Source organism: Salvia hispanica, chromosome 1 (assembly GCF_029641045.1).
Source record: "Salvia hispanica isolate PSC_SH4W2 chromosome 1, Shi_PSC_v1, whole genome shotgun sequence".
Lineage (NCBI taxonomy): Eukaryota > Viridiplantae > Streptophyta > Magnoliopsida > Lamiales > Lamiaceae > Salvia > Salvia hispanica.
This window is the reverse complement of record NC_142692.1, coordinates 26,140,143-26,158,811: the sequence shown is the minus strand read 5'-3', so window position 1 is coordinate 26,158,811 and position 18,669 is coordinate 26,140,143. Positions and strand designations below refer to the sequence as shown.

General features: G+C 39.7%; 2 protein-coding genes across 2 annotated transcripts; one reads left to right on the top strand and one right to left on the bottom strand.

Annotated features, from left to right (window-relative positions):
- Window positions 1-2,359: 2,359 nt before the first annotated feature.
- LOC125218414 (putative protein disulfide-isomerase A6) lies at window positions 2,360-6,795 on the top strand. The gene is made up of 11 exons (XM_048120079.2): window positions 2,360-2,586; window positions 2,932-3,016; window positions 4,413-4,510; window positions 4,642-4,697; window positions 4,984-5,101; window positions 5,287-5,314; window positions 5,413-5,504; window positions 5,719-5,875; window positions 5,950-6,074; window positions 6,194-6,293; window positions 6,472-6,795. Exons 1-11 carry the CDS (start codon window positions 2,438-2,440, stop codon window positions 6,535-6,537), a joined length of 1,074 nt encoding a protein of 357 aa, XP_047976036.2. The 5' UTR covers window positions 2,360-2,437; the 3' UTR covers window positions 6,538-6,795.
- Window positions 6,796-10,494: 3,699 nt separating this feature from the next.
- Window positions 10,495-14,044, bottom strand: LOC125222475 (importin subunit alpha-2-like). Its single transcript, XM_048125114.2, has 10 exons — window positions 13,769-14,044; window positions 13,312-13,414; window positions 13,118-13,209; window positions 12,874-13,005; window positions 12,585-12,770; window positions 12,064-12,227; window positions 11,875-11,953; window positions 11,452-11,580; window positions 11,198-11,325; window positions 10,495-11,111 (listed from the first exon to the last, which is right to left on the bottom strand). Exons 1-10 carry the CDS (start codon window positions 13,973-13,975, stop codon window positions 10,733-10,735), a joined length of 1,599 nt encoding a protein of 532 aa, XP_047981071.2. The 5' UTR covers window positions 13,976-14,044; the 3' UTR covers window positions 10,495-10,732.
- Window positions 14,045-18,669: the final 4,625 nt, after the last annotated feature.

Here is an 18,669-nt window from a genome sequence, read left to right as displayed (position 1 = left end):
CGCCACGTTACCCTGCTCACCGGCACAGCGGTGCTCGATGCATCGAGCAGGGCCGTGCCGTCGGCAAGAGCACAACAGTGAGCAGGGTGCTCGTCGCGCCGTCAGCACAGCGTCTGCTCGATGCAAAGAGCACCAGTGTAGGTGCTCTAATTTGTTAGAGCATCCACTATAGGGGCGGTGCGCCGGCCGCCCCGATCGCGGCTTAGCCGCGGCGGGCTACTGCGGAGGACGCGTCCGCCCCCGAGGCAAACGAATTTGTTGGGGCGGAAGGGCATTCGCCCCGAAGGCGGCGTGGACGAGCCGGAGGAGAGAGAAGCGCGGCGGCCGCCGTGCCTATCTATTGCGCGGCGAAACCGCCGCGGCGGTCGCCGTTTTTCTTTTAATTTTTTTTTAATTTTTTTTATTTCGAATTTGTAATTATTTTTTTTGGCTTATTTAAATACCCCACCAATTTATTTTTCACTCCACACCCATTTTCACTCCACCTCCAATTTCACTCTTCAGAATTTTATACCAAATGCACGGGAGATACGAAGATTCACCCGGCACGGAAGAATCGGGATACGGATACTATCCTTCTTCCCGGCCATCTCCGCTGTGGGTATCGAGTCCCACCCCCCGGGGATTGAGTCCCAGCCCCCCTCCATTCCAGTCATGGTCACCGACATCCCCGTCGTGGCAACAAACCCAATATCGGGGTCAGTCATCTCATCAGAGGAATTTGGGTCGTTCGGCATTCGGAGATTATCGACCCACTATGGACTCGCCCAACCATCCGCGTCCGGATACCCCTTCTCACTCTTTCCAGCGCACCCAGACTCCTTTGTCTGATTTCGATAGGTTCACACTGGAGCAGATGATGGGGCTGATGAGTCCGGGCCTACCGGAAACCCCGCCGACGAGATGTTCCGGCGACGGCGTTGGTGGGAGGGGCGGTGGCGACGGCGGTGGGGGGAGAGGCGGCGACGACGACGACGGGGATGGCAGCGGCAGCGGTGGTAGCGAGTCGGCGGTAACAAGTCGGGGCGGGCACTACACCAAAGACGAGTCGATTGCTGTGGCGAGGGCATGGGATGCCGTCACATCAGACCCCTGTGTTGGCACCGATCAGACCGAGATGGGCTTTTGGAACCGCGTTTTGTTGACCTACAATGAGTTCAAGCCGAGAGGCGCCAAACCGCGTGACGCGGAACAGATCCGGAAAAAGTTTGGGAGAATTCTGACACCCACCAGGAAGTTCGCGGGCATCTACGGCAACAACCTTCTCAACGCTGAGAGTGGCCGCAACGAAGCCGACGTGAAGGCTCTGTCTGTGTCCCAATACAACGCGCTATGGAAGCCTAAGTTCACCCACTGGGAGGAGTTTCTCGTTCTCGAGAACTGCCCGAAATTCAAGTCCATCTGTGCAGAGGAAACTGAGGTCAAGGGGCGAAGCGCAATAGACGCAACAGAGCCGGGAACTACAGCAGTAGCAGCAGCGGACAATCAATCGACCTCAGCGACGCCCAAACGGAGGAGCCCTCTGATACACACACTAGGCGCTCACGCCCTCCGGGGCAGAAGGCCAGTATCCGCAGCGCCCGAATGTCTGCAGGTTCCTCCCGCTACTCGGCGTCCGCGTCTGGATCGCGCAGCGTGCAGGCGCCTTCTGGAACTCAGTCCGTGGACCCTAGGCCCCATGTGGTCTTGAACAGGAACCTGAATGTGCAGTTGATGAAACAACTGCAAGAGAACTGCCGTTTCTACGAGTCCGCCACCGACCCGATCACCAAGGCGATATACTATGAGCTCATGTGTAGGATCAGAGAGGATTTGGGGTTGACTGGTTCAGCGGCGCCGGGTGCGGCGGGGGCAGGGGCGACGCCGGGGGCGGGAGTGGGCGACGAAGAAGAGGCAGAGGATTCCGACTCCGCCACCGAGTAGATGGTGGCGGTGTTTTTATTTGTTTTTATATGTTTTTTTTTATAAAATGTTCGTTGTATAATTTTCCGGTATCCATTAATACAACGAATATTTGGTCTAATCGCACTTTTTAATTTTATTATTATCTCGTTTTCTAATTATTTTTAGTCCGAGAATTTTAAGTCTAATTGAATTAAAATATACAAAGAATAAAAATAAAGTGAAATGTGGCTAACAAAAGTGTCCACTATTGCTGCGAAAACTTTTTTTTTTTTATGGCCGTGGACAAATAAAAAGTGGCTATGAAAAAAAAAAATGTCCAATAGTGTCCCCTGTAATGGATGCTCTTAGTCTATACTAAACTGAATTTCATTTTTCGCTAAACCCATTTAATCATTTTTTACTACCACCACCTACAGGCAACAAAGAGGCAATATATAAAAGTAAAACCACTGGAAAATCTGACAAAATTAGCTTTAAGTATACTTGACTACAATCACACAATAAACTTCAATTTTTTCCGATTGAACCGAAAATGTGGAGATCGTCGATCTGTTTCGCCGCCCTAACGCTGTTGTTGGTCGCTTCGGCCTTCGCTGACGACGTCGTTGTCCTCACCGAGGAGAATTTCCACCAAGAGGTCGGCAAAGACCGCGGTGCTCTCGTCGAGTTCTACGCTCCCTGGTATCCAATTTTTTCTCAAATTATTTAATGTCACTCGCCTGTTTTAAAAACTCTGTCATCTTGCTTATCCTCTGCTTTTCTATTGTGATTTATTGTTTTTGTCTTTGATTTTCATGTTTCTTTAGATCATTGTGTAGATCTGATTTGATCGGTTACTTATTCGATTTTTTGTCAGTTAGCTAAGTAGTGGTTATGTTTGATTATCTATATCTACTCGCTAGTCGTTATTCTTTTATCAGAATAAATGGCGGTTAGCACTGGCCATGTAGTTTCAGAACAGTTCCTGCTTTTGCTGCAGTTATGTAGTTTCAGATCACGATGTGGAAATTTTATCTTATAATGCAGGTGTGGACACTGTAAGAAGCTTGCTCCTGAGTTTGAAAAGCTCGGTGCAAGTTTCAAGAAGGCAAAATCTGTTTTGATAGGAAAGGTTAGCTCACCTTTTATTCTTGTTCATGACTTGGAGTGAATGTGCTGTGATACTCATTTCTTAATCTCAAGTTCACATGTCATATTTTCGATCTTGGAATCAATCGTAGTATGAGTGAGGGCCTTGAGGATGTTTGAAATTTCAAATAGTTCCACTGTGATTCAGTCAAGTGTTCAATTCTTGTTGTAGCAAGCATTGTAGTTTGTAGTTTTACAGAAATATTCTATCAAGTTTCACTTTGGAGGAGTGAGAACCAATGGTCAGAAATAATGTTAATGATTTGTAAGCATTGTAGTTTGTAGTTTAACACTCAACTTCACAGTCAAACGTCTTCATTATGCTAGTGCAGTAGAAAAATACTATCTGAGACAGCTAATTAAATCAATAAAAAATAAATAAATCAAAACTTATATAACAAAAACACATACGTAAGTATTGAATTTCGGAGATGTTTAGGGAGGCTGAGCCCCCTCACCACCCTTGATGTCATGGTTATACTCCGTCCCACTACAAGTGAGGCGTTTTTGTTCGGGCATTGTTTTGCAAAAATGATAATAACTAGTTAGAGTGGAGAGAAAATAAATAAATAAGAGAATAATGTATATACGACTCTCTTCTATATTATTCTCTCTCTTACTTTACTTTCTCTCCACTTTAGCTATTTATTATCATCTTCGCAAAACAACGGCCGGAAAGAAACGCCTCACTTATAGTGGGACAGAGATGCTATCTCTCTTAGTAGAGAATGCCATAGGGTCTGCTAGTAGCTTTAGAATATTACAGTTTATATAATCTTTTAAGTGATATATCTTTGATGTCGCATTGTTCTACTAAGTACTATATTATGTTTTGCTTACTGCAACTTATAGTTTGACCAAGGCTGTCAATCTTTGAGATTTTAAGTACTCCCTCCGTCCCGCTTAAGATGACACGTTTTCCTTTTTAGTTTGTCCCAACTAAGATGATACATTTCCTTTTTTGGTAACTTTCTCTCTCCAATTAATACACTCAACCACTTTTTCTCACTCCTATTAAAATATCCATCTATCTTCATCTCTCTACTTTAATACCTACACTCACCTTCTCTCTCTCCAATTAAACACTTTAACCAATAACTCCTAAAATCCCGTGCCGGCTAAGCAATGTGTCATCTTAGCCGGGACGGAGGGAGTACTTATTTTTTGTTGAGATTTTGACCTAATCATTTCATCTGAGTGTCTGTTTAGTGGATGTATCTTACAGAATTATGATTGCAGTTACCCTACATCTAAATACCTTGATCGAGGATAAAACATGTCAATTTGATATTTTGATGCTATGGTTTCGTAATTTTACATTATATTTCTTAGGATAAAATAGTTGATTAATTTCAACAGCTGCATTTGTTATGTTGTAGGTTGATTGTGATGAGCATAAGAGCCTTTGCAGCAAGTATGAGGTTTCTGGGTATCCAACTATCCAATGGTTCCCTAAAGGTTCCTTGGAGCCAAAAAAGTGGGTTATGGTCTTCTTGGAAGTTTTGTCTAACTTTTTCCTCATCCCCTTTCTCCTTGAAGTGGATTAGTGGAAGTTTAAAGTATCTAGTACAAATTTATATAGTCTAATTAATATAATTTCATTTATAGGTATGAAGGTGCAAGGACTGCTGAAACCCTTGCTGAGTATGTTAACAATGAAGGAGGTAAAACATTTTTAGTTAATGTGATAATTGTCATTCAAAATTAACCATGTATGTTTATCGTATGTCATTTGATGATTATGTTGTTTATGGTGGCTAACTAACTTTGGCTTGAGCAACAAATTAGTATGTGTGTGCAACCTTTCAGTTTTGTGAAGAAACTTACTTATGAACTTATGGGTGAGAATAGGATGCTGTGATGCTCTATTTTTAGTGTTTTTACTTATTAGCTTAGTTGAAACCCAGGTACGCTGTGTAAGTAACGATCATCAACTTGTTCCTTCATCAGGTACCAATGTCAAGATTGCCGCAGTCCCTTCAAATGTTGTGGTTCTGACTCCTGCTAACTTCAATGAGGTTGTACTTGATGAGAAAAAGGATGTGCTAGTTGAGTTTTATGCACCCTGGTAAGTGTGCATGAGTTGTTTTCTCTTGAGCATTATAATGTTATATGAGACGTGGTTGTCATGCAATTTAAATTGTCTTGCTAACCTTGAAAGAAGATTTATTAGCATCTTATTATGATATTTTTCCAAATGCATTAGTAAGTCCAGTTTATATATACTTATAATTTAATGCTTTGCTTTTTCAGGTGCGGTCATTGCAAGAGCCTTGCTCCTGTAAGTGTAGTGCTGCCTACAGTGCCTAGTTAGTTGAATTGTCATAACTCTTGATAATTTCATTCAGATATTGATTTCTATATCTTTTCGACATGTAGATCTATGAAAAGGTTGCAACAGCATTCAATCTGGAGGAAGATGTGGTCATTGCTAATCTTGATGCTGATGCACACAAGGATCTTGCAGAAAAGTAAGAGCAAAAGCACAGTTGTTTTCTCCATCAAAATACATAGTGCTCGTCTTTAAATTCTAGTGTTGGTTATTTAAATTCTGTCCCGGTGTACCATTAGCTGCAATGCTAGCCTGCATCTTGAAGTCCTGCTTAGATTCCTGAAATTTATGCACTTTTTTTATGGATAGTAATGTGGCATCGGTTTCCTTATGAAGTATCTTCTGCCTTGCAGGTATGGTATTACCGGTTTTCCTACATTGAAGTTCTTCCCAAAAAACATCAAGGCTGGTGAAGATTATAATGGTGGCAGAGATGTAGATGATTTTGTTACTTTCATTAATGAGAAGTGCGGAACGAACCGAGATGCGAAAGGAAAACTCACCTCCAAGGTCTGTGACAGAATTACTGATGTGACCATGTTTACTTTTGTTTGTGATACTGATCTACTTTATATCCTCCCTAGGCTGGCATCATTGAGGACCTTGGAAGCTTGGTGAAGGAATTTATGAGTGCAAAAGGCGAGGAGAAGAAAGTTGTATTCAAACGATTAGAAGAAGAAGCTGGGAAGCTGAAGGGTTCAAATGCAAGGTTTTTCATAAATTCATATTTTAATTTGATCAGTTGTAATGATGTTATAACATGCCTTTTTTTAGATTGTGCATATTAACATTGGGATTATTACTTTATCCCCTCTAATTATCCTGTAGATATGGGAAGATCTATGTGAAAGCTGCTAAGAGCTGCATGGACAAAGGTTCCGATTATGCAAAGAATGAAATCCTACGTTTGGACCGCATAATTGCTAAGGTACATCATATCTCTTCTGCTACATAGGTTGTTGAAACTAATGAATTTAATTTTTCCTGTACTTCTCCATGATATAATATTGGATGCTACTGTACATAAGTAGCAATGTTTATCCTTTATTATGCCCTTGCATTCTGTTAGAATTTTCATAAATATTTCTTGCTTCTTGTTGATGCAGTCAATCAGCCCAAATAAGGCCGAAGAATTCACCCTAAAGAAGAATATCTTATCGACGTTTGCTTAAGATGAGTGATGAAATGCAGTGTGGTAACTCGAAGGAATTCTTCTTCTCCTAGGGTGAAAGAAACAAGAGCTTCTACCTTCGTGATTCAGTTACTTGAAATATGAGTAGCAAGAGATATAATTTGTATTACAAAAACAAAAACAGAGAGTTTCCACCAGTAGTAATCATAGAGGATATTTGACAATTACAATTTTTTCATATTAACAAACTTGTAAGTTAATGCAGATTTTGAGTTGTTCAGCAGGTCATCTTATTTTATTGTTTGCCTGTCGATTTATTTCTTGAAAAGTCCATCACCCTTTTCCAAACTATGTAGGAGGTATTGTTAGTTTGTTGAGAGTTTGGATTGAGTCTGTGGCGGATGTGGGGGTGGGAGGGTGCAGCTGAACTCCCCTTGACGGTCAAGGAAAATAGCCGTGGTCGTCCCCTCCCTTGCCATTGGCGCTGCCCAAAGAAGAAGAGAAGTCAGAATGTTTTCCTTCGTGTGTGATTTTGGGCAGATAATTGAATGAACTTCAATTTGATTCCTGCGCGTGCTCTTCCTCATCATTTTTGGATTCACCCATTCTCCCCGATTTAATTGGATTTCTGAATATTTCGAGTGATGCATTAACAACTAAGACCATGTTTGGTAGAAGTGATAACTCAGGGATGGAAATCCATCTACCAAACATGCCATAACAAGATTCAGTTATGGGATTTCGCGTTCGCTTTTAAATATCTACTTTTCCCTTCTCTTTTTGGATTATATAATGCAAAATTGGAAAAAAAAAAAAAAAAACTTGCAATAAAGAGATAAAATTGTATGATCCCTACATGGTTTAATTTCATTTTAGTCCTCATTGGTAAATCATTTTATGTTGAACTTGCTTGGACAAATAAGCTTGTTAAAGTAATAGATTTTGTTAATCTAGCTTCAGACTTTGGTGATCAATATAGTACTTTTCCGGACACTGCAAATTTTTTTTTGCTATGAATTTATTATTTTTCTCTTTCAGATTGTGTAAACCATACCTTATCTCTGAAATACTATCTTCGTCCCTCAAATTTTGACACACTTTGACTCGGCACAGGGCACGGGTTTTAAGAAATGTAATGGAAAGTGAGTTGAAAAAGTTGGCGGGATGTGGGTCCTACTTTTAAAGTATTAGTTTTATAATACTAGGAATGAGTTAGTGGAATATGAGGTCCACTATCAAAGATGGTAAAAAGTGAAGTGTGTCAAATTTTCATGGACGGACGAAATAGTAAACTATGTCAAAATTTGGGGGATAGAGGTAGTACCAAATTATGTAAACTAGAAATCTTCCTATTGAAATAAAAGACAGAAAAATAGCACTTGAAATGAGCATGAAGAATAAGGCCACCCACAGCGCGGCGCGTGGGTGTCTCCATCGCGTCTCGGAGAGACGAGACAACAGCAAGACGGCGCTGTGGGCGTCGTCTCGTCCTCATCCCGTCGTGCGTCTCGCGCGGAAGAGGCAAGCCTCGAGACGGCTCGCCACGCTCCAGCGCCACGTGGCGAGCGCTGGCGCTAGGCGTGACGCCCACTCGCCGGCCCGCGAGTGGGCGTAGTAAGTATGACGTCATTTTTTAGTTTTTTTTAAAAAAAATCGATTTTCAGAAAAAAAAAATTAAAAATATTATTTTAAAATAACGGTAATATTACCTTCTTCTTTTTTTTCTTATTCTATAAATACACACTACTCTCTTTCATTCTCCATTCCACACACAAACACTACAAACAGTCAAACACCACATCTATTCTTCTCTCAATTCACCTCTCTTTCCTCTCCAATTTCTGTAAAAATATCCGGTGACGGAAACTCCAACGGCTCCGGCGGCTTCGATTTAAACGCGTTTGGCGACTGGGGAGGCATGTTCACCACATTTTGATCTGGATGCATACTATCGTCCCTCCCCCTCCCCCCGAGGTCAACGCATGGATTATCCCAAATTAGGGAGAATTTTCCGGAGGAACACACTCCGGAATACTTTCCGATAGGAGGACGACGAGGCGGTGGAGGCTCCGCCAGTCGCGATGCCGAGGAGGAACAAGGCGAGGAGACAGAGGATCTAGGCGACGTATCTATACAGCCGCAAGGAAACGTTGGCTCTATACAACGCTTGGCTCACCGTCGGCTCTATACAACGCTTGGCTCACCGTCTCGTACGATCCCATCGTCGGGAATCAACAAAACCGCTTGTGTTTTTGGGAGAAGGTCACCGAAGTTTACGAAGAGTTAAAGCCGACAGGGGCTCACCGCCGCAACGTGAAGATGTTCTGCAGTCATTGGGACCGGTGCGACAGAGATGTAAAATTTTTTTGCTCGATCTACAGGGCTGAAGCGGAGCAATACCAAAGCAGAGCCAGTGAGGTCGACATTCTGAGAGCGACGATGCGAGTCTAAGACGACATTAAAAAAGATTTCAAACATATCGATGTTTGGGAGTTGGTCAGAAACGAAAAAAGATGGGTTGGCGGTGTCCGGTCCTTGAGCTCTAAACGCACGAAGCACACGGGGGGTGGCTACTCGTCTAGTAAGGGCGGCGGGTCAGGCAACGCCTCACAAGAGTTTGAGGACACGCCCACCAATGTAGGTGTCTCCTCCTCCGGTTCACGTCGTCGGCCGCAAGGGACCAAAGCGGCGAAGGCGGCTAGAGGGAGGGGGAGGGGGAAGGGGAAGGGCCGAGGCGTCAAACCAGGCGGGCTCGGGCTCGGGCTCTAGCACTTCACTGTGGTCCATATACATGCTCGCCACGATGGCTGACACTTCTCGCATGATGCCTCCCCAATATGAACATCATATTGCCGGAATGCAGGAGATGGCAAGACAACTTGGTATTCGGCCATCCACTAACCCGGGTGCACCGCCACCGACTTCGGGGGATGATTCTCCAGAGGAGTAGTTTTTAAAATTTAAGTGTTTTGAATTTCTAGTATTTTAAATTATGCCTTTTATTTTTTTAGGATTTTAATTATGTCTTTTTTATATTTTTAGGATTTTAAATTATGTCTTTTTTATATTTTTATATTTTTAGAATTTTAAATTATAATTTTATTTTATATAATGAAGTGTGTTTTTTATTAATTGGATTTGTTAAAAATAAAAATAAAAAATGAAATTGAATGAATAGTTAAGAGATGAGATGGTTAAGAGATGGAGGGATGTAGGTGTTGTCTCTTAGTTAAGATATAAAGTGAAAAGTACAGTAGGGCCAATGAATGGTAAAGAGATGAGGGGGTTAAGAGATGGATAAGAGATAGCGTTATGGATGGCCTAAAAAGTTGTCGGAGTGAGCTGGCAATTAGTTGGTAGTTATAGTTAGTTATAAGGGTTTTGATTGTGTGTCCATGCACTCACATGCCCTCGAGCACATGCATGTAGCGTGTTGCTTAGAACTATAAATAAGTGGTTGTTTCTCCTTTGTAAGTTTCATCTTTTTTGTTGAATGAGAAAATATCTTTTCTCTATGTTGAGAATTATTTCTTCATATCCATTTTACATGTCTTATAGTACTTCCAAATTCAATACTATAGCAGTGTAACTAGTGTTGGTCTTCCAGATCTTCATGGCCGAACTACATCTACATGATTTGTGTATATAAATTTAAATTAAGAATGCTAACTATCATCATCCCGCCCACTCCCTTCCATTTTCCCCCTTCCGTTTTCCATTCTATGCTCTCTCCCCACTCCCATTCTTTCCCCGCAAGTCATCGAGCTAATCTTCAGGGAGTCCACTACCATCATGCAGCTGCTGTGTGATGCCATAGTCATCAACGAAAAGGCTGCCGGGATTACAAAACCCAATTACAAAACATGTGCTTGGACAAACCAAACCTAATGACGAAGGAACAAATCATCTTACCAACTAACCCCGAATTTGCCAACTCTAGAAACACTTAAAAACTATGATAGAAAATTTTGATTGCAGAGGGAATTGATAAAAGAAATGAAAAAAAAAGTACATAATTTTGTAAACTGAAAGGCGATAAAGTTTGCGTGACCAAATAAATAATTTCCAACCGACAAATTTGATCATACACTACAACGAAGAAGAAACAAGTTCACTACCTAACACGCTAGGTAGGTATCATATATCTTTTGGGAAAAAAATATCCATTGCCACTTAATAGCAATAAGTTTAATATCTGCCTCTGTTTCAATATTGGCAGAGCCATAAGCCAACATTTAGTTGAAGTTGAACCCACCAGCCGGGACATTGACGTCAGCCCCTCCGAATTGGAAGCCTGGCTGGGCTGGGTCGCCCGGTGGGGCTGGCTCATCATCATCCTCCAACCAATATGTCTCAAGTATCTTCACGGCCTTCTCATATATCTCATTGTTGTCATGACTCTGCAAGTTCTCAATTTTTTCAAGACCTTCAGCATCATCAATCATTTGAGCAAACAGGTTGGCATCTCCTGCCCCTGTCAGACCTAAATTCTTCTCAGCTTCCCCTACTTTCAGAATGTTTTCGAGACCTTCCAAACATACTGTGACGATCCTTGGGTCGGGGCATATAAGCAAATCGCATAGAGGCTTAATGCAATTTTGACTTACAAGGTACCTGTTTAAGAAAGAAAGGATTCAATTGCAGTAACAACAACAAATTATAGTAATACAAAGATAACATAATTGTATGTAATAACTCACTTTATTTGCTCATGAGTACCACCAGACGTGGCATTTGACAAGGCCCATGCAGCCTCTTTTTTAACATCAAATTCAGCATTTAGCAGCAATTGGACAAGTGGTCCAATAATGTTGGCTTCAATGACAGCCTGCAATAAGTGGATGTGTTGCTTAGTAAACATTAACCTATCAAAACATGTTTCACAGCAGCACAACCCACCAACTGATATGCTTCACACACAAAACACCCATATCCATAGCAAAGCACACTTTACCTGAATTTGCCCTTTGTTTCCAGCAGTGATGTTGGAAATAGTCCAGCAAGCTTCCTTTTTAATGCTTTTCTTATAGCTACCATTCAAGAGGTTAAGAAGAGAGGGTAGTGCGCCATTGCTGATGATAAACTGCAAAAGGCACTCAACCTTTAGAATTAAATCATGTATTGTAAAACAAGTACTGCAGATCATGTCGACATATCTAATAACAGAATTTTGGCATATGCATGTTGTTTAAGTGTATAATTAAAACATTAGCCACTAGGTCTTGTGGTGAAGAACAATAAAAGGACTGAAAGAACTAAGCATACATTGTGCTAGTTCACTTCCCCATGCCACAAGTATCTCAACATGTCATGATTCTGAAAGTAAAGAAAATAAAACACATCCGTAATGTGATTGGCAGAACATCCTTAGTCATACCTGAGTTTGCATATCATCACCTGTGACAATATTTCCAACGGTGCGAAGGGCAGGGATGAGAACAGAGGGTGATGGATGGCTGAAATGAAAAATCAATCATTAATCAGACCAATAAAAACATATAACATGCTTCATATAGAGGAACTTCTTTGAGGTATCTTAGATACAAAGTCTAGTCTAGATACTCACAGCAACAACTCAACCAAACGAGGGCAGACTCCAGAGTCTATCACAGCTTGAATTTTGTCATTGCTACCATCCGAGAGATAAGAGAGGGCCCAGCACGCATCAGTCAAAACTTCCTCATCAGTTGAGCCTATAAGTTGTCTGAGAATTGGAAGTGCGGGGCTTGTCTGCATATCACAACCAAAATGTCATAACCATGGATGGAATCCTAAAAAATAGATGTACGTGCATATTATAGAATAAGATAAGATGCATCAGTCATTTGGGAAATTAACAACAGGGACAATGGTTTACAAATACTGGAACCAAAAAATATGCATTGCCTCTCTACCAAATAAGCATAACATCATATTATATCAACTAAAAGGGGCAGATGACAGCAAACAAGGCTACACCAATACAAATATTACACAGTTACACTTTTGTTTTGTGGTTCAATGTAAGTTTGTGAACCTTCCATCATTATTTCTTAGTATACTCAGTAGCACATCCAAAGATATAAAACCATGTTCAAGGAGAAAAACCTGTTCAAACTTTGGCTGTGGCTTGCCTCGGCAAAAATTTGATAAAGTCCAGGTAGCATTTCTGAGCATGGACAGCTTGGCATGTTCATTCAACTGAGCTAGCAAAGGACCCAAAGCTCCATAACCAAGGACAAGGTCTCGGCATGTGGGGGAATCACCAGCTACATTTCCCAGAGCCCAAACTGCCTAAAATGGCAGGTAACATATATAAGCAAGAAACTCTGGCAAAATATAAGGGGGCATTAATAAGCAATTGAAAGGCCAAACTATTCATTTAATACATGCGCACCTGTTCCCGAACATCATCACTCGGAGAACCAAGAAGCTTGACAAATATTGGAACTGCTCCGTGATCCATTACCACCTTCGTGTGTTCAGATGTACCAGAAGCAATATTTGTCAGAGCCCAAGCTGCTTCAAACTGTATCAGTTAAGACCAAAAAAAATTATAAGAATAAGAAACCCAAATGACATGAAGAGACCTAAATCAAAACAGCTATATAAGCAAAACAGATTATAAGATACAGTTATACCTGAAGTTGTGGAAAGTCCTCCCTTGTCAAAAATTGAACAAAGCGAGGAACAACACCAGCTTGAATAACCTCCTGGATAGGAGGGCAGCGTTCTGCCAGATTCAAGTGTGGCAGACAGAAGGAATTTAACACCAAGGATAATAACTAAATGATTTTGCCAAAAAAATCAGAATAATTGAAAACATAATAATCACCTATAGAGAGCAATTTACGAAACTGGGTCGTCGCATCAAGTTGTTGGCTTGGATCTTCAGTCCAAACACTTTGAACCATTGCTGGTAGATTTTCTAACTGCACCTATATTCGTAAGAATCAATAAATTAGGTCGTCACAACGGGAACCTTCTGAAATTGTGAACTGGAAACAATCATTTCTGTACATTACTATTATTCAAATTTTCACTCAAGAAGGGAGGAAAATCAACAATATCGTAGTGGCATCACAACCAAATTCAATCCAACAAACGCGAGAAAAACGTCCAAATATTACAAATGCAGGAGGCATAAATAAGCATAAGATAAAACAAACACTCAAATCACAAAACGTGCAATAAATTTATAACCATACATCCACAAAAAACCTAGCTCTACAAACCAAATTTCAAAATTAAAAAAAAAAAAAAAAAAAGAAGAAGAAAAATCGGGCATATACCTTTTTCTCGAGGCCGGTGGTGGCTTCAACGGGGACGGAGAACTGCTGGATGCCCTCGCGGCGCTTCTTCTGGAGATTCTCCTCGCGGCGGCTCTTGCGAATCTCGACCATATTGTCCTCCCTGCGGCGGCGGCCCTCGTCTGCATCGACGGCCACCTTGTACCTGTTGCGGCGGAGCTCCGCGCGAGCGTTGGGCCTCAGCGACATTGCTGGATTCAACGTATATCGCCGAGAAACAAATTTGAATTGAAATTTGAGGATTGAATTTGAAGTGGCGGAGTGGGGAAGCGAGGGATTTATACACGTAGGGGTTTAGTGAGTGGGAGCCTGTTTTTGTTAAAAGGGGCACCGATCAGCCATTATTTACGGGAATCACCCTTCCCTTTCAATTTGAATTTCAAATTAAGGAAACCAGTTGGGCCGCAGCCCAATTCATTCGCGGCCCTATTCATCATAAATTACTTCAATGTATGATACTATAAACAAAAAAGAAATAAGGAGACATTTATGGAACGATTTATTATAATTAATGTTTTGAATATAAGGATCTGCCATTGTTGGAAAAAAAATGAATCAGAATAAGATAACGTGTTAAATTTTCCCCTATTTGGTATATTCCATAAATAATGGTTTTAAAATTTCACCACATGCGCCTAGATCAATGCATCTTCATTATTCTGTCTGTTCGTGCCTTCATGGTTTAATTGTTGGAATTTGCCTTATGTTTAGGGGTGGCAAAATGGGCAGCGGGAAATGGGTAATTTCCATCTCGACCCGCTACCCGCCGGGTATCGGGTACCCGATACCCGACGATAACGGGAAATGGGGCGGGATCGGGTAGTGTGTTTTAGAGTTTTGCGGGTAGCGGGTATACCCACTACCCGTACGGGTATACCCGTTAGTCCCGTTAATACCCGTTATTATTAGTATTAGAGTCATATATCATTTTTAATACTCCCCCCATTCCATATTAATAGAGGCGTTTCAAATAGTTAAATTAGAGAAAAAAATAAATAGTTAAATAATAATAGCCATATACACATTCATTTTGAAAAATTAAAAATAAATAGTTAGAATGGAGAAAAAATAAAGTAAGAGAGATAATAATGTAGAGAAGAGTATTTATATTATTATTTTTCCAAAATGAGTGAAGAAAATGAAATGTTTCTGAGAGTTCTTTTGAAACATTTTTATATTCCGACGAACATACAATTGAAAACTCATCGGAACTAGCTATAAAGTCCCCTCACTTTTATTCTTAATCTATTCAAAGTTTACCATCAATATTAATTAAGTAAATTAGGGAACATAGACGATTATTATGGTTTTCAATTTTTTTATTCGAATTTCGGGTCGGGTACGGGTACCCACAATGCCGGGTACGGGATACCCGACACGGGTATCGGGTAATCCCGGTATATCACGGGGCGGGTATTGGGACAACCAATTTAGCTAAAATCGGGTACGGGTACCCGACTTGTCGGGTGCGGGTACCCGCGGGTAACCCGTTTCGCCACCCCTACTTATGTTTGTTTCGTGTAAGTTTCAAAACTTCAAATACTTCATTTTGTAATGATGTTTACAAAAAAAATAGCTTCCATATAAATACCACTTTATTTCATAGATCATGCCATACACTAAATCTCATTTTTTTTTACAAAACATCTCCAATTATATTGCAAATTTAAACTTATTTTTACGTTTTCTTAAAAATGTATATAAATATGAAGTTATTGCATAAAATTTATGAGACATATACTAAAAAAATAGTAGTATAAAATTTAAGTTTAATGTAAATGATTAGAGTGAGATTACTTCTTTGTGTGACATATATTCACACATGGGTTCAAGAGTGGAATAGATGGTTGGAGATCTGTCTTTAGCATTTTTTATACTTTTATTAATTAAAATTAATAAAGATGGTTTAATTGCAAAAACATAATGGTGTTATAATTAGAATGAAGGGTGCGTTAGAATCGTGCTTGGTTAAGAAGTTTGATCGGGTCTTATAAGTAAAAAATGTTTAAGTATGTAAATTAAATGCGATAACGTTTTGCGTAAAAGATTATGGTAAATTATTAGCTTCCTACATAATCATTAGAAGTATAGGGATGGCGTAGTAGCATTCTCCTTCAGTTCCTCCAGCAAACGGTCGAGGTCGGTAGCCCTATCCGACAACGCCTTCGATGAAGTGGCTACTCAGCTTGCCGGAACTAACTTGGGTAGCCCCGACGCTGGCCCGAGCAGTTCTCGCCGGCCACAAGGAAAGAAGAAGGCGACTAACAACAGTCGTCGCGCCCCGACTCCATCCGCCCTTGCTACCGCTACCGCTTCCGTTCCCTTTGTGCCACCTCAACCCCAGACCAACTCGTTGTTGATCCTCTTGGGTCAACTCATTACGGCCGATAGGTCTAGCATGACTCCGACCAACTTGCAACACATGTGGCGATGATACGGGGTCTCTGAAAAACATTGGGGATAGAGGACTAGTCTTCCACAGGGGTATTTTTTTAGTCTTTGATTATGTAATTTTTAGTTTGTAGGATTTTAATTATGTATTTTTTTTATTTTATAGGATTTTAATTGTGTATTTTTATTTTTTAGGATTTTAATTATGTAATTTTTATTTTTTAGGATTTAATTATGTAGTATTTTTTATATTTTAATGTATTTTTATATTGTAGAAATGTTTTTAGTAATTGAAGTATTTAAACTGAATAATAGAATGATGAGACCCTTGAGCTTGTCCTTGCGGAAGAGCATGGATATGAGTGTTGTGCTCTTGCCTAAGGACATAGAGTAAAAGTGGGTCCGGGCCCACCTCCGTGTTCTTATTTAAGAGCACGGATGAGGATGCTCTAAGGGTTTATTTCAAAAATAGTCCTTTTGGAAATTTTTTCACCCAAAAATGCCCTTTTGGAGTGTTGGAGTGTTGGGCAATTTGGTCATTTTTTATGGGGTTTGGTGCCCCTTGCACAGCGGAAGACATGTACAAAACAAATAAATCAGATACGGATCTATTTGACCGATTATGCGATTAATCAATTCACATGTTAAACAGATAATTGCATGCTAGAACGCAAATAATTCATGCTTATAGAAAGTAAATCCTAAAACATGAATTCTACGGTTTAGAGTTACCGATTTGATTCTCCAAAGAATCGTCGATTGCTCACGCCTTCTCCACGTGATAATCTTCAATACTAGACCACGAATCTTCTGACTGGTTCCCGAACTGTATTTCGATATCAGGGTGGACTGATCTTATCAAAATACTAGGACTCGAATAAAGAAGACATAAGAAATCCTTTTGGGAATAGGTGAAGAATTCGAAATCCTCCACAGATGGAGAGTTCGAAATTTTCGAAAATTTTGAGAATAAAAATTGTGATCATTCTGTCTCATTTATTGTCCTATTTATATTAAGTTCCTTTTGGACCCAAACAAGGATCTATGGAAGGTTTTGGATATGGGCTCGCCCAATTAGCTTTTTACTAATTAAATTGAACCCACAATTTAATACAAGCTTATATTGGAATATTACGAGCAGCCACTACAGAAGTAATATTGAACTCTCCCCATTCAAATCCGAAATTACAAGTAATCCGGGTTTCCATTATTTATATTATTTATTTCCCGCGCTTAAGATATAAATGTCCATTAATTAATTAATGTCTGCTATGGACTTAATTAATTAACATCTTATTAATTTCAAGAGTGGACTTAGCAAGAAACACTTATTTATTATTCATAGAGTGATAAAACTCCAACTGGCCAGTTTTCTGAATAATAAAACCTTGTTCGAGCTCCTCTTGAGGACATTATCAAACGAGACTCACCTCGCGCACGATTCAACATAATAGCAATCCTAGCACCGCTAGATATTAATCACCACTACCCAATATATCAGGATTATTGAGTTGCGAAAAACCCGCACCATATGATAAGTCAAAGTAGCGCATAATCAATACCGTATGCTCAATGCTAACGTATGTAGATTAAGAAATAGTTATTTATCAAGACCTAGTCTTTCAGTAGATAGCATAAAGACATGTCTTGCTGTTAGATCCATTCAGTGCTATACCACACCAACATCATCTTATTTCAGAAAGGCTTAGAAATAATCGGACTGACATTGCAACCTTTCACGATAGGTAGTCCAAGCCTATCTGGTTTGTGAAATTCTTCTTTTTCTTTTGCAAAGCATTGCATAGAACCGACTGTGTTACCTTAAAGTGGACGACGCCCATAACCAGTCTACTAAGCAAAAGACTTAGACTTTGTTTGCTTCTTATACATTTAAATGTTTATAAAACATCTTATAAATGCATAAGTAAACACAATGTAATAATATACTGATTCTATTCGTGCGAAACTGCTCGAATAATACCGAATCGGGTTAAAAGTGGATTGTAGAGTTTTACGTATACAAGCAAGATTCTATTCGAGCGAAACTTGCTCGAAACATGCTTTTCAGTATACCAAACCTAACAATTTTACCCTTTTAACTTTTTAAATTTGATATTATTTCAGTAATATACTAAATATGATATTATTTCAAAATTATCATTCTTCTTCCCTTTTGCCATCCTTCACTTTATTTTTTTATTTCAATGGACAATATAAATATTCATAAAAAATATTAATTTTTGTTATTTAATATAGTATTCAACTGAATTGAAGAAGTACGGAAAAATAATATTAATCATGATGGAAAAATAAGAGCTATTCTACTTTGCCTTCGTTCAGTTGTTATAATTGCTTGCGATTAAATATTATGAATTTAGCTAAAAATTTGATACTATTAAAAATTTTATAGGAGTATTTTTTTAAATTTTTTTAGTTAATTTTGATTGTTTACAAATAAAAAAATGAAAATTATATTTAGGCTTACATTAAAT

Bases quoted from the DNA above. Each gene is read 5' to 3' on its own strand.
- LOC125218414 (XM_048120079.2), top strand. From the start codon at position 2,438: ATGTGGAGATCGTCGATCTGTTTCGCCGCCCTAACGCTGTTGTTGGTC. The intron at 5,876-5,949 runs GTCTGTGACAGA...TATCCTCCCTAG, and splicing joins AAGGAAAACTCACCTCCAAG to GCTGGCATCATTGAGGACCT. The intron at 6,294-6,471 runs GTACATCATATC...TTGTTGATGCAG, and splicing joins TGGACCGCATAATTGCTAAG to TCAATCAGCCCAAATAAGGC.
- LOC125222475 (XM_048125114.2), bottom strand. From the start codon at position 13,975: ATGTCGCTGAGGCCCAACGCTCGCGCGGAGCTCCGCCGCAACAGGTAC. The intron at 13,415-13,768 runs GTATATGCCCGA...TTACGAATATAG, and splicing joins CCACCGGCCTCGAGAAAAAG to GTGCAGTTAGAAAATCTACC. The intron at 11,954-12,063 runs GTGAGTATCTAG...TTTTCATTTCAG, and splicing joins CGTTTGGTTGAGTTGTTGCT to CCATCCATCACCCTCTGTTC.